General features: G+C 35.8%; 1 protein-coding gene across 1 annotated transcript in view; it reads left to right on the top strand.

Moving 5' to 3' along the window:
- The window catches only part of DDX60L (DExD/H-box 60 like), a 103,246-nt gene that overhangs the window by 56,190 nt on the left and 34,009 nt on the right, over nt 1–13,047 (top strand). Inside the window, 8 exon segments of the mRNA XM_063076699.1 lie at nt 348–497; nt 1,834–1,953; nt 2,694–2,789; nt 4,922–5,037; nt 5,821–5,963; nt 6,071–6,180; nt 10,611–10,715; nt 11,653–11,781. Of these exon segments, the coding sequence (XP_062932769.1) occupies nt 348–497; nt 1,834–1,953; nt 2,694–2,789; nt 4,922–5,037; nt 5,821–5,963; nt 6,071–6,180; nt 10,611–10,715; nt 11,653–11,781 (969 nt within the window).

Here is a 13,047-nt window from a genome sequence, read left to right as displayed (position 1 = left end):
ATTTTGCAAAGCTGTTTCTGTACTTGATAAATGACTATTAAAAGGAAAAAAGTTTTCTGATGGAAAACGATATTTTACTCAGTCTCACTTTCCATTTCTCAGAGATGAAACCCTCCCTCCAGACCAAAATGTAAAATAAAATCTTTTCTGAGGGAATGACGTGAATAAACCAGGCATTCTCCTGAATCCTCCTGAGTGTTTACCCCACCTAGTCTTCAGAGGTTCAGAGGGTTCTCATGTATGTAGCATAACACGAGGACAGCAGAGAGAGGTACAAAGGATATTGTCTTTGTTTTGGTAACAACCTGTTCACTTTCTTGACAAAAATGGTGCTCTGAACCCTGCAGCGAGAGCTCCTCGATGTCGTGGATAATTATGAGTCAGCAGTGATTGTTGCCCCAACGTCCTCAGGCAAAACCTACGCTTCCTACTACTGCATGGAGAAAGTGCTGAAGGAGAGCGATGAAGGGGTGGTTGTGTATGTTGCACCCACAAAGGTAGAGCTCGAGTGAATGTAATGTTCTCTTTTATTTCTGAACCTCCTCCTTAAAAATAATTCACACGTGATGAATCTAGTTCACTTTATTTTTTAACCTGCATTTTCTCTTTCCAGCTTCAAAAGCCACAATGACACTTTCTTTAGAATTTAAGGACAAGTCTGGCTTCCAGACCTTGACTTTGCTTTCAGATTAGGCATTCTGCTTGTATTGAGAGAAGCATCTGCCTTTACTGTGCCACCTTGAGGGTAACCTAAGGACCTAAGAGCTTTTCAGGACTTATAGGATATGTTTGGTCTGTTTTGGACGTTAATAATTGATCTGTTTTCCAGCCAGGTTACAATGACATATTTTCTTTATGGCTAGTTCTGCTTGATGTTAAACTTGGAAATGGAATGAATACCTTACATAAATCTTTGGGCTTTCAGGAGGCAGTTTGATTTACAGAAAGCATAAATTTATATATTCTCATTTTCAAACTCCTGGGCTTGATATGTTATTCTAAGGAGGGCAGATACACTTGGGTGCCTGTTATTCTTTGCATTTCAGTTTGTAGAAAGAAGAACTCATGGCATTTGTTTAATAAAGCTATTCAGCTTTTTCTTCTGCTATGCAAGAATCCCGCCAATTTTTTTTCTCTGATAAAATCATATTTCTTTTCATTTTACTCTACAGTTAAGTCTCATATGTTTAACCAAGTATCTCAAAAATAGATGGGTTCAGCCTCATAACCAAATAAAGCTCCATGTTTAATTAAAATTAGGACTTTGCTTAATTTTTAAAATACCTTTTAAAAAAAAATTTTTAAAGCAGTAAAGTTTTATTGCAGGACATTTAGAAAAAAGGAATAAGGATTGCTAGAGTGTAATTGTTAGAGCTTTTGATATATATTTTGCCAAATTACTCTCAAGTTTGAACCAATTTATATTTCCTTCTTTCCTTCCATCCTTTTATTTTTTTCATAAGATGTGCAGTAGATAGAGGTTCTTAGGTTTGACTAGCCAAGCTACCTGATGAATCCAAAACGTAATTCTGGTGAAGAAGTCTGGGGAGAGTCCCCGAGCAGGAGAGTGACAAGTATGGGGGTCTTTTCTGGACTTTTTTTTAGATGAAGCCATGCTTATTTCCATTTTACCCTCCACTAAGTGTTATCAGCTGAGCCTTATTAGTTTAGTGCAGTATCAAATATAGCCATGTAATACTATGGGATAGAAAAGGGGGTAAGCTTTTTAGTATCATGGAGTAGTACACCGATAGACAGATTCTGCTGTCCTCTGAGGCTTTATATGTCTCTTCTTCACTAAGTAACTAATGGATCTTTTTCCTTGTTAATCAGGCCCTTGTTGGTCAAGTGGTAGCAACTGTTCAGAATCGTTTTACTAAAAAGTTGCCGCATGGCAGAGTCCTGTGTGGTGCTTTCACAAGAGATTACCGTTATAATGCACTGAACTGTCAGGTAAGGCATATTATTAGTTAATATCAAATTATAGAACAGTACTTATGTAGCTCTTTTACTGGGAATCTGCATAGTTGCAAACCCTTGAGCAACTTGCTTCATTGAATTTATGAAAAATGAAATTACTGTAAGGAAAATTTAAAGCTGTTCCACTCTAAAGAGTGAAAACTAGGCTCAAGATTCTCAAAGAATGCTTAGATTATGATCAGAAATTTCATATAGTAGGTTATTATATCTCATCCTGATTTATGAAAAGATTCAAATAGATTTGACAAACCCAATGCGTTATTAAATAACTACCCAAGCTCTTCTTTCCATTCAAAATTTCTTGTTCTTGTGAACAATATTTAAGGATACTCATAATAAAAACTTGTCTCAAAAAAGATTGTTTTGATAGTACATCTGTTGTTAGGTAAATTATAGATAAAGATAGATGATCTCCCTTATTGAACTTACTAGATAAACAATTAAGACTAAACAAAATGTAAAACAGTTATTAGAGAGTATTAGCTTTTTCTCATTTTCATTAATCCAAGTGTTCATAAATACAAGGACTTAAACTACAAATGTCAAAGGTACAACATGATCTTAACGAGACTGTCCTTGGCAGCAATATTCTATCCTAATTACCAGTAGGTACACTCAGTGTGAGTCATACACATATACTTTGTAGGTTTTTATTACCATGCCTGACACAAAATAAATGCTCAGTTAACTACAATAATCATTCATATTTTTAGGTACTTATTACGGTGCCTGCATGTTTTGAAAATCTGTTGCTTGCTCCCCGTTGCCAAAAATGGGTGAAAAGGATCAGATATGTTATATTTGATGAGGTAGGTTTGGTATTATTTCTATGGGTTGATGTCCCAGGATGCATATACACTATAAGTTCTAATTTGAAGGATGTGGGGCTCTGTCAATGATGGTAATTATCTAAGTTGTGTGTCAGCCATGGTATCAATTAAAAATAGATTGCATATCCAAATTAGCATTTAGGACAGTGTTTTTACAAGGGAACTGTTTACAAAGGTTTGTGCAAGGGAAACCACAAGGTAAGTGTGGTAATCCAGAAATAGTACCAGCTCCAAGCTCTTATTATCTGTAGGGATGAAGGGAGGAGGAAGCAGTATGGAACTCAAAAGAAGAGTCTTAGACATGGCTCCTTGGGGAAAGCAGTGAGCTTGGTGGAGGAACACAGACGGCCAAAGTCAACCTCTTAGGGAGGAAGCCACAGAATAAAGACTTTGACCTCACTGTCTTCCCTCCTTCCCACCTCTTGCCTGTGCTGTTCACCAGCCAAACCCAAGCTAGAGAGGTAGGGAGGCTGGTTGACCAAGTTCCCCAGGTCAGACTCATTGGTCAGAGAGCAAGATGGAGAATGGTGTAGATCTGGAGGGACGTAGGCATAATATTACCAATGTGAATTGAAAGTGATGTAAATAGAATGCAAGCTTTATAATTCTTTGCTTCAAGGGATTTCAACTTAAAAGAAAACTAGATGACAAACCTGTAGTGAGTCTACCCTTTCCTTGTGTGAAATTGGCAGCAGGCTAACATCCTTTGACCTTGAAATACTTTACTTCTTTTTTATTCATTGGGCTATACATGTCCTCCTGACCTTGAACATTTTTATTTGAAGAGGAAACAAAACCAAATCCTTGGTCTTCACAATCTGGAACCTTGAATTGTGGTCTTATCTCAAAATGAATAAGTACAATGATTTTATAACTTGGGTAACTCAGTTTTCCCAATTTATACTTGCATAAAACTTGCTTGTAGGAAGGTTTTAAAAATTATCTGTTCTAGAAAGTTCAGAGAAATTGCTAGCTGCTACAAAGTACGAGATTAGCATTGGAAAAATGTGGTCTACCATCTGACCAGATCAAAGTGAGAAGGGATATAGAAATATACTGGCTTATTTGTTTATTATTAGGCTCTGATAGTAAGTTTTTCCAGTTGACTCACGTCTCATTTGTTTTTAATTAAGATCAAATTTTGGACCCCCTCTCTAAGTCTTAATTTGTATTATTTTGTCAAAGGTAATTGATTTATTTATTCAACCTACATTAATTGAGTGCTTATTATGTGCTAGGCCTTGTGCTTGTCCGCTGGTATACCAGTAAGGAAGAGAGTAATTAAAGAAGGAAATGCACCAGTGAAAATATAAGTAAACGTTGTGATAAGAACTCTGAAGAAAAGATCAGTCTGTTTTGACAAAGATAATGGCAAAATGAGAAATCAGAACAACTTTAGAGTGCGTGCTCAGGAAAGGTATTTCTGAGGGAGTGACCCAGCTGAGCTTTGCAGGGTAAGCAGGAATAGTCAGCAGAGAGAGGTGGATGAGAGTTTTCAGCAGAGGGAGTAGTGTGTGTGTGAAGGCCCTGAGGGGGACTGATGTGTTCAAGGAATGCAAAGAAGACCAGTATGTCTGGAGCAGCATGAATGCTGGGAAGAGTGACCAGAGATGAGGTTGGAGAGATAAGCAAGGGCCAGATTATGCAGGAAGTTACACTTCCAGTTAAGCTGTTTATACTTTGCTCTGAATTCATTGGGAAGACATCGTAGGGCTTTCATTAGGGACAGGACCTAATTTAATTTATGTTTATGACGTCTATGATGTTCAGAATGTATAGGGAAAGCGTGAAAGCTAAGAGAACAATCGAAATGCTATTAAAGAAAGCCAGATGATGGTAGCTTGAATAACAATAGGGATAGAGAGGAAAACCTGGCTTCAAAATAGATTTTTGGAGTTGGAATCTATAGGAATTGATGATGGATTAGTTATGAATACTGAAAAAGAGTTAAATGTCAGTGGTCTCTATTGCCTGAATTCATTACTATTCACTTTCTTTAGGCTTGGGTAACTATATAAACCTGGAAAAATGTGCATGACTATTTTATACTGCTATGCTGTTTTTCCATTTTGAAATCAACTTTTTAACTGATAATTTTTTTTTCTCACTAGGTCCATTATCTTGGCAGAGAAACTGGAGGAAAACTTTGGGAGCTTCTCCTTGTCATGATCCGATGTCCCTTTTTGGTTCTTTCAGCTACCATAAATAACCCTAATCATCTCACTAAGTGAGTACATATTTCTTATACATTGAATGGTTGAATTATATACTTTCTATATGATCTTCAGTCTTTAAGGTTATTTCATTAATGTTATAACTGAAATAAATGTGTTACCTGGTTTGTGAAACTTCAGAGAATATCACTTCTCTAAAAATTTTTTGAAGATATACTCCCTGGAAGTCATAGAAGGAAGACATCTTCCCCCTCAAAAAATCAAGGTCTCTCACAGCCAGATCTGAAATGGTGTAAGAAAATTTTCAAAAATTCTCAAATAAATGTCATCTGAAGTGACAGAATTGCATCCCCTTTTCTTTGTCCTTATCCAAGAAGTAAAGCTAAAATGGAAATAACTTGGACACAGTTACTGAATCTGCAGATGGCTGATCATAAAAACAACAAAACATTATTTGAATATCAATTATTGTTTTGTTACCTGATTTGATTTTCCCTAGTAACAACAATAACAACAGCAGATACTTACATAGTGTTTCCTATATGACAGGTACATTAATTTATTAATCCTTATAATGACCTTATTAGGAAGAGACTATTCTTCTTCTTCTTTTTCTGATGAAGCAATGGAGGCATAGAGAAGTTGAGAAAATGTCCCAAAAGTCCATGGCTATGAAATGATGGAGCTAGGATTCAAATTCAGGCAGGTTAAATCTAGAGCCCATGTGCTTAAGCATATATTTTTAGATTTGTGAAATTTTTTTTTCTTAAAATATCTAAGATCTTGATAAATATTTTCATACTCTGCTTAAATAATATGCATACTTATTCTGTAAGGTGGCTGCAATCAGTAAAACGGTACTGGAAACAGGAAGACAAGATTATGGAGGAAAAATTTATTTCTGAAAAAAAGGCTGACAAATGTTTCCACTTTCTCAAAGACAACTTGCATATAAATCAATCCTATGAAGTTAGACTTGGTAAGCTGTATATAGAAGTAGAGGGATTTTTATATTTCACTTTAAGTTATCTATATTCCAATCATTATATATCCATTAATTTGGAAATCCTTGCTTTTAATTTTTAGTGCTCTATGGAGAGAGATACAATGATTTAGAGAAGCATATATGTTCAGTAAAGCATGATGATATTTATTTTGATCATTTTCACCCATATGCAGCATTAACGACAGATCTTGTAAGTATAAAGCCGCATTTGTTCTGTTAGTGGAATTTTTAGGGTATGTTACAACTGGAAAGTGGTTTAATTAATCTTCATAGAATTGCAGGATACACAGATAATCTGAACCCTAGGAGCATGGGCATCAAGAATGGACTTCATGGGAGAGGGCAAAACCCCTAAAAATTTTGTGTATATATAATTATTCTAGCTTTCATTAGATCTTCAGAGTTATCTGGGACACCCAAAGATGAATAACTACCTCTAGAGAGGAAGTAATAGAGAATTCTAATTTGAGTTCTTCTGTTAGTTTATTCTTTGTCTTTATTTACAGACATTGTCTTTCCCTACCTAGCTTCTTAGTACGTATTTCTGTCTTCCACTTTTCTGTGACTAGCAGTGCTGCTAAAACTGTAGGGGCACCCCTTATTCACGTCAGAATTTGCTCACTGTCAAATTGTCTGAACAAGGAAGAGGCATTTCCTACTAATATGAAGATCTCAACATGATTTTTTCATGGTGGATTTCATGATAATGTAGAGGCCTTAAGAAATCTCAGATGGGGGCACTGGGTTACAAGTGTGAGAAGGTCTATTAATTTCTCTTGCTTTTCTCTCCTGCTTTTCCATCCTATTCCCATGACTAGGTCATGTAGGCACGTATGCCTCTCAAAGGTATAATGATTTTGGCCAGTAGCTGGTCCTCTTTTCATTATGCCATGTTCAAAAATCTGCTACTCCATTAATCTTCCTGAAATGTAATTCTGATCCTCTACCTCTTCTACTCAAAAGCTTTCAATAGTTCTCCATTGGAAACAAATAAATTTCAAACTTCTTAGCTTGGCATCCAAGGTCTTCTATAACATAACCCACTTTCTTTTCCACCAAAACCCTGAATGTGACTTACCTGGAAGTCCTCATGTAATATATTGTACCTGCGATGCTTCACCCCAGATGCCAATCTCTAGATTTCCAGATCTTATTCATCTTCCATGTCTCTGCCAACGTGGGACCTTATTCATAAGTCTTTCTATGATCTCACATATGGAAGTAATCTTCTTTTCTGATAATATATAGCTTATTATTTGTATTTTAACCTTCACAATAACTTTATTATAAGAGTACTATGATTATTCCCAACTTATGGATGAGGAAAGAGAGGAATATGGAGGTTATATAACTAGCCCAAGCACTCAGTAACTGAGTAAGCCCAAGGGTTAGTAACTGTTGGGCTAGGATACAAATTTCAGATGGTCTGACCCCAAAGTGTAATGCTCTTAACTACAGTGTTATATCAAAAAAATTGTGGATTGAATGCATGAGTGAGGGTAATGATTGGAAATGATTTCATGGACTCTGAGCTGTGACGATTAAGGGTATGTAAAACCCAACTGCAGTGATTCTGTCTCATGAAAGTTTTCAAATAGAATTTTATTATGTAGCCTCTTTGTTCGCAATGACATGCCAAATGTTATAAGACACATTCCTTTCCCTCATGCCTTTCTTCATCCCTGCCTCTAAGTCTAGAAAGTAGATATATGATAAAGACACATCATTTTTTAAGTTTTCCAATGATTTTCTGACATTTTCTGCATAGGATTCCCAGGAAGTTTCTAATTGCATAGTATTTTATAATTTTTTTTTTATGGTTTACTTTGCTTAGCATGATTCAAGACAGCTTATCTTTAAGCAATTGGGAGTACTGTGGCTTAGAGTACTTGGTGAGATCATCATTTTGGGCCACATGCCTTCCTCTATCATCAGCAGCTATTAATGGAGTAACTGGAAAGCAACAGAATGACTGCAGTGTGTTCTGACCTTGTATGACTTCTGCATGGTTATGCTGTTGTATGAGTCTTCCTAAATCTCTACTCTTTTACCGTTTACTTTTTTGTACCTGGGGATAGATACAGAGACATGCTTTCTTTAAATGTTTAGACAACTGTGGTTAAATTTGTGAGGTGTGTACTTACATAGAACTTTCCTTGTGCTCTTAGGGCAATAACAGTAAGTTGGTCTATCCACATGCGCAACTTATTCTAGTTCTAGCGTAGCATCCATCAGATTAAATTGAAATTGCTAAGTCATGAGGGGAGGCAAAATGTATTGAGGTAACAAAAGAAGAATGAAAGGGAAATTCTGACCTGGGTCCTCTCCTCTGTTAACTCTCATGGAAATAGCTTCAGAGAGGAAGGGAAGGAACAGGGTGAGTGCATTAATCCAGCTATGGTGAGGGATCACCTTCAATCCAGATGTGGCTTGTTGCAAAGTAAAGAGCTACATAGCCTTTGCTGTGAATTATGCTGCCATAAAAGAACAGCTGCTTAGCTTCCTGAGAAGCTGTCAGCAGGAGGCAGTCCTAGAAAGAACTGCTGTCTGTCCCTTTCCATCCAGTTCAGATAAATGTTTACCATTGCCTATGACTTTCAAGTCATTTTCTGTTCTGTTTCACTTTATTTTATTTTTGTAAAAAGAGCATTGTGGTAAGATATGATTGTGTTTATGAATGAAGAAGTTGAACAAACCAATGATATTTTCTCTTATATGTCATCTTTCTATATCATTTTATATATCATCTAGGCTAGCCTAAGATATACCAGCTAATTACATGTGCAGAGGAGAACAACTGAGTTTAATGTACTCTTTTAGTGTTAGAGTTGATAAACTGATGATATCAAATACCTGTAAGTTGATAATCAATCACCTTTATAGGCGGGATACTAAAAAAGAGCCAGACATTTTAATAGCATATTAAATACATTACTTCATTCAATCTTCATGACAAACCTGTGTCATAAGGATAATAATCCTCATTTTAGAGAAGAAGAAACTAAGGCACATGAAACAGAACGGGAGACACTTTGGAAATTACACCACTAATATTTCAGAGACCAAAACAGAAGCATAACATTAGTAAGAATCTTATAATTCTTAGAAAGCTCTAATTACTTAAGTCAGGAATAGCCTCATTTAGAGACAGAATATGTGGTCACCTACACAATATAATTTCTACAATTCTGAAATCCTCACTTTCTAAGGTAATGTATAAATTTACTAGTCTGTTCAAATGTAGTCTTTGCCATCTAGCTAGCTTCATAAATCCAATCTGAGAGTTGGTAAATGACTCTTTATATTTCATACCACAGTAGGAAAAAAGTCTGAGTATATTTAATTCATTTGAGTCTCACCACAAATCTGAAAGGCAAACAGTGAAGACATTGTCATTGTCATAGTATAGATGAGAAAACCAAAACCCAGGGAGCTAATAATTAAAGCTGGGATTAGAACTCCAACCGTGCTACACTGTCCACCACAACAAACATCGTTATATCCTTTCCAAAATGTGTTATCTTAGGAGTGGCTCCAAATACTGGAGTAGCCCAGTATTTCCAATCTTCTAGGAACAAGTAATCTCCTAGGAATGAATAATAGGTATTACTTAAAACAAGAGTTCTTTATCAAATGTTTGGGAAAAGTGTTGTGCCATATTTCTTTCTTGGAGATTCACAGTGCACATCAACATAACAAATCTTGAAACAAAGATGTTTTGTTAATTGTGTTTAATAGGGAATTTCCCATAGATCCCCCACCCTAAATTTTTTTCTTCAATGGTCATGATTTGGAAAATGTTATTCTAGCCCTTTCACCCACAGTAGATTAGGAGTAGTGATGTTCGAAACCACAGGAGTAGAGAACGTAAGCTCTATGAGGGTGGAATTTTTTTTCTCGTGTCTGAAACTGTGCTAGACAGGTAGCTAACACTAAAAGTATTTGTAAGAGGAAAAATTAGTGCACATATTCTGAGGGCGTAAGAGAGAATATGGTCAGTAACCCGGGCAGCCATAAGGTAGAAATTTCTTTGAGTATCTGAAGGTTGTTTGAGATCTTTTGTCTGCATAAATAAAGTTGGCCCACCTCTTAACGTTGGATCTCTAGCTAATAAAGCTTTGCCTCTTTCTGCATGGCTTGGTACCCATAAAATCATCTTGACTGTGCTCTCCATTCTTTCTTTTTGAAGAGTTCATCCATCACCATTTCAATTTCAGTTTCAAAGATATATTTCAAACAGGAAACTATATTTCTTGTCTACACTGAGACTATACTATGAGTGTTTATATTTTCTAACTGCCAGTACCCTCAAAGGTATTCTAGAGGTGTTTCGTAAAAAGAGCTGTTAGTTTATTATCTAGTACAAATAGTCTTAGGAAATAATATGAAACTTACTAATGAACTTTGGAGTTTTTCTAATTCAGCAGGTTAAGGATGGTCTTAGTTAAGATTTTAACAGTTAGATCCTTGAAAGGGTGAAATATTATTGCCTGTTAATGTCCCTGGATTCATGAATAAAGACTGGAAGCAAAGTTTATGACATAAGATGAAATAGAAGAAAAAGTAAAAATTCCCATTTTATTCATTTATCCATCCATCAATTAACTAATTTATTCACAGATTGAAAAGTCTGGATTCCCTCCTGATCTTACTCTTTCCCCTCAAGAAAGCATCCAGCTTTATGATACCATGGTTCAAGTCTGGAAAACTTGGCCCCGGGCTCAGGTAAATATATAAATAAATACATACTCATAACTTTAGTTAATGCTATTAAAGAATATGGCAAAAATTACTCTTCAGTTAAGCACATTTATTCTCTCGACTTAATTGAAGCTGATATTTTGAAATAATCAGTTATTTTTTCTTCTCAGACATTCTTCTTAACTCTTGCATTTTATAATGTGGAATATCCTATAATTCTTGAAAATATTTCTTCTTTTAGCTTTGGGATATTTTACTTTAGTTCTCTTTTTGGATTCATATTTCTCTGTCCTCTTCTATTGCATTCTCTTCTCTCTGTCAATTTTTATCTTTTCCTTGACTGTGCTTTCCATTCTTTCTTTTTGAAGAGTTCATCCATCATCATAGGTTTATGTATTAGAAGTTAGGGAAAGATAAAAAGATGTACGGAAAATGTGGTACATCTACACAATGGAATACTACTCAGCTATAAAAACGAATGAAATACTGCCATTTGCAACAACATGGATGGACCTTGAGAGAATTATATTAAGTGAAACAAGTCAGGCACAGAAAGAGAAATACCACATGTTCTCACTTATTGGTGGGAGCTAAAAATTAATATATGAATTCACACACACACATACACACATACACACACAAACCGGGGGGGGGGGAAGAAGATATAACAACCACAATTATTTGAAGTTGATACAACAAACAAACAGAAAGGACATGGTTGGGGGGAGGGGGGGAGGGAGAAGGGAGGGAGGTTTTGGTGATGGGGAGCATTAATCAGCTACAATGTATATCGACAAAATAAAATTTAAAAAAAAAAAAAAAAAGATGTTCAACAGCCTCTGCCCTCAACAAATTTGCAAATTTGGTTAAGGAGATAAGTAAACTTTAATATATCATTGTATTTTTTTTTAATGTAAGTTGCATAATTTAAATTAATTTTGTGGGTTTTTTTTTCCCCAAGGAGTTGTGTCCAGAGAACTTCATTCATTTTAAGAACAAAATCGTCATTAAAAAGTTGGATGCTAGAAAATATGAAGAAAACTTAAAGGCAGAATTAACAAATTGGATTAAAAATGGCAATGTAAAGAAGGTAATTTTAATGCTTTCTTGGACAAAGTTTCTCTTAATTGTGTGGAGTTGTACAATTTAGCCAATGCCAATTTTATAATGTTTTTCTTCCCATTTTCATTTTAGAAATTTTATTTAAACACATTATTCAGTGAGTCTGAGGTAGAAAGAAAGAGGAGAGAACTGATTTCATCTCTTAACTCAGTGTCCACTAAAACATGGGCCATAGGATTTTGGTTTCTTTCAGGTAACAGTTAAAAACAGAGAACTCTCTAGTAGGAGAATCAATGCCTTTGATGCTGCCTTCACAGAAGGGAACTGTCTCCAGAGTAATAGTTGAGATGATTGGGAATTAGTAGAAGAGCCAACCTAAGTAAGTTTCAGACAACTAAAAAGAAATTTTACAAAAATAACCAATTTCTGAAAGTTATATATATGATGATAGATGAAGAAATATAAATATGTTTGAAAGAGGCTCAGGCAAATTTACAGATGACAGACTGTATTAGTCTGACTTTCTGTTGCTTATGTCAAAATACATGCAACTGGGTAACTTATAAGAAAACAAAATATATTGCTTACTGTTACAGAGGCTAGGAAGCCCAAAGTCCAGGGAACACATCTAGTGAAGGGTTTCTTTGGTGGTGACTTCAGTGATGGCAGATTATCACATTGCAAAATGGCAGAACAGAGAGAGCAGAGAGAGAGTAAGAGGATAACCTCCTCATTCACTCTCCTTTTAAAGCCCTCAGAACCATGCCCGTGGCCACCATTTTTAATCCATTCACTACATGGTCCTGCAACCTAATCACCTCTTCAAGTTCCAAACTTTCAACTACCATGAGAGGATTTCCCACCCTCAACAGTTAAAGTGGGGATTAAGCTTCTAATGTATGAAACTTGGGGACACAATTCAACCTTCAGTGAGCTTTCGGGGGGACACGATTCAATCCACTATGCAGACTAATAAGTGGCTACTCTGAGAAGCAGAGATATCTTTGAGCATTAAGACGATGAACCTTTGGTTCTAGTCTGTGGACTGAGTGCCATGTTCCTTTGCCTTTTTCACTGCAGTAATAAAGGAAATAAAGTAGAAATAAAATAGAGATGGTATTGATGTGAGGAAATCCTACAGCAAATATTTTAGCCTTCTTTTCGGCACTGAACATTCCAGTAACTGTTAACAGAGAAAAATCTGGAAATCCAAGTCTTCCTTATCCTCCACTCCCCAAATGATGCCTAGAAAGGAAAATGAATTAATCAAGAAAATGTAGTCATAGTAACACAT

Source organism: Cynocephalus volans, chromosome 13, assembly GCF_027409185.1.
Source record: "Cynocephalus volans isolate mCynVol1 chromosome 13, mCynVol1.pri, whole genome shotgun sequence".
NCBI lineage: Eukaryota > Metazoa > Chordata > Mammalia > Dermoptera > Cynocephalidae > Cynocephalus > Cynocephalus volans.
This window is presented reverse-complemented; position numbering and strand designations above follow the sequence as displayed.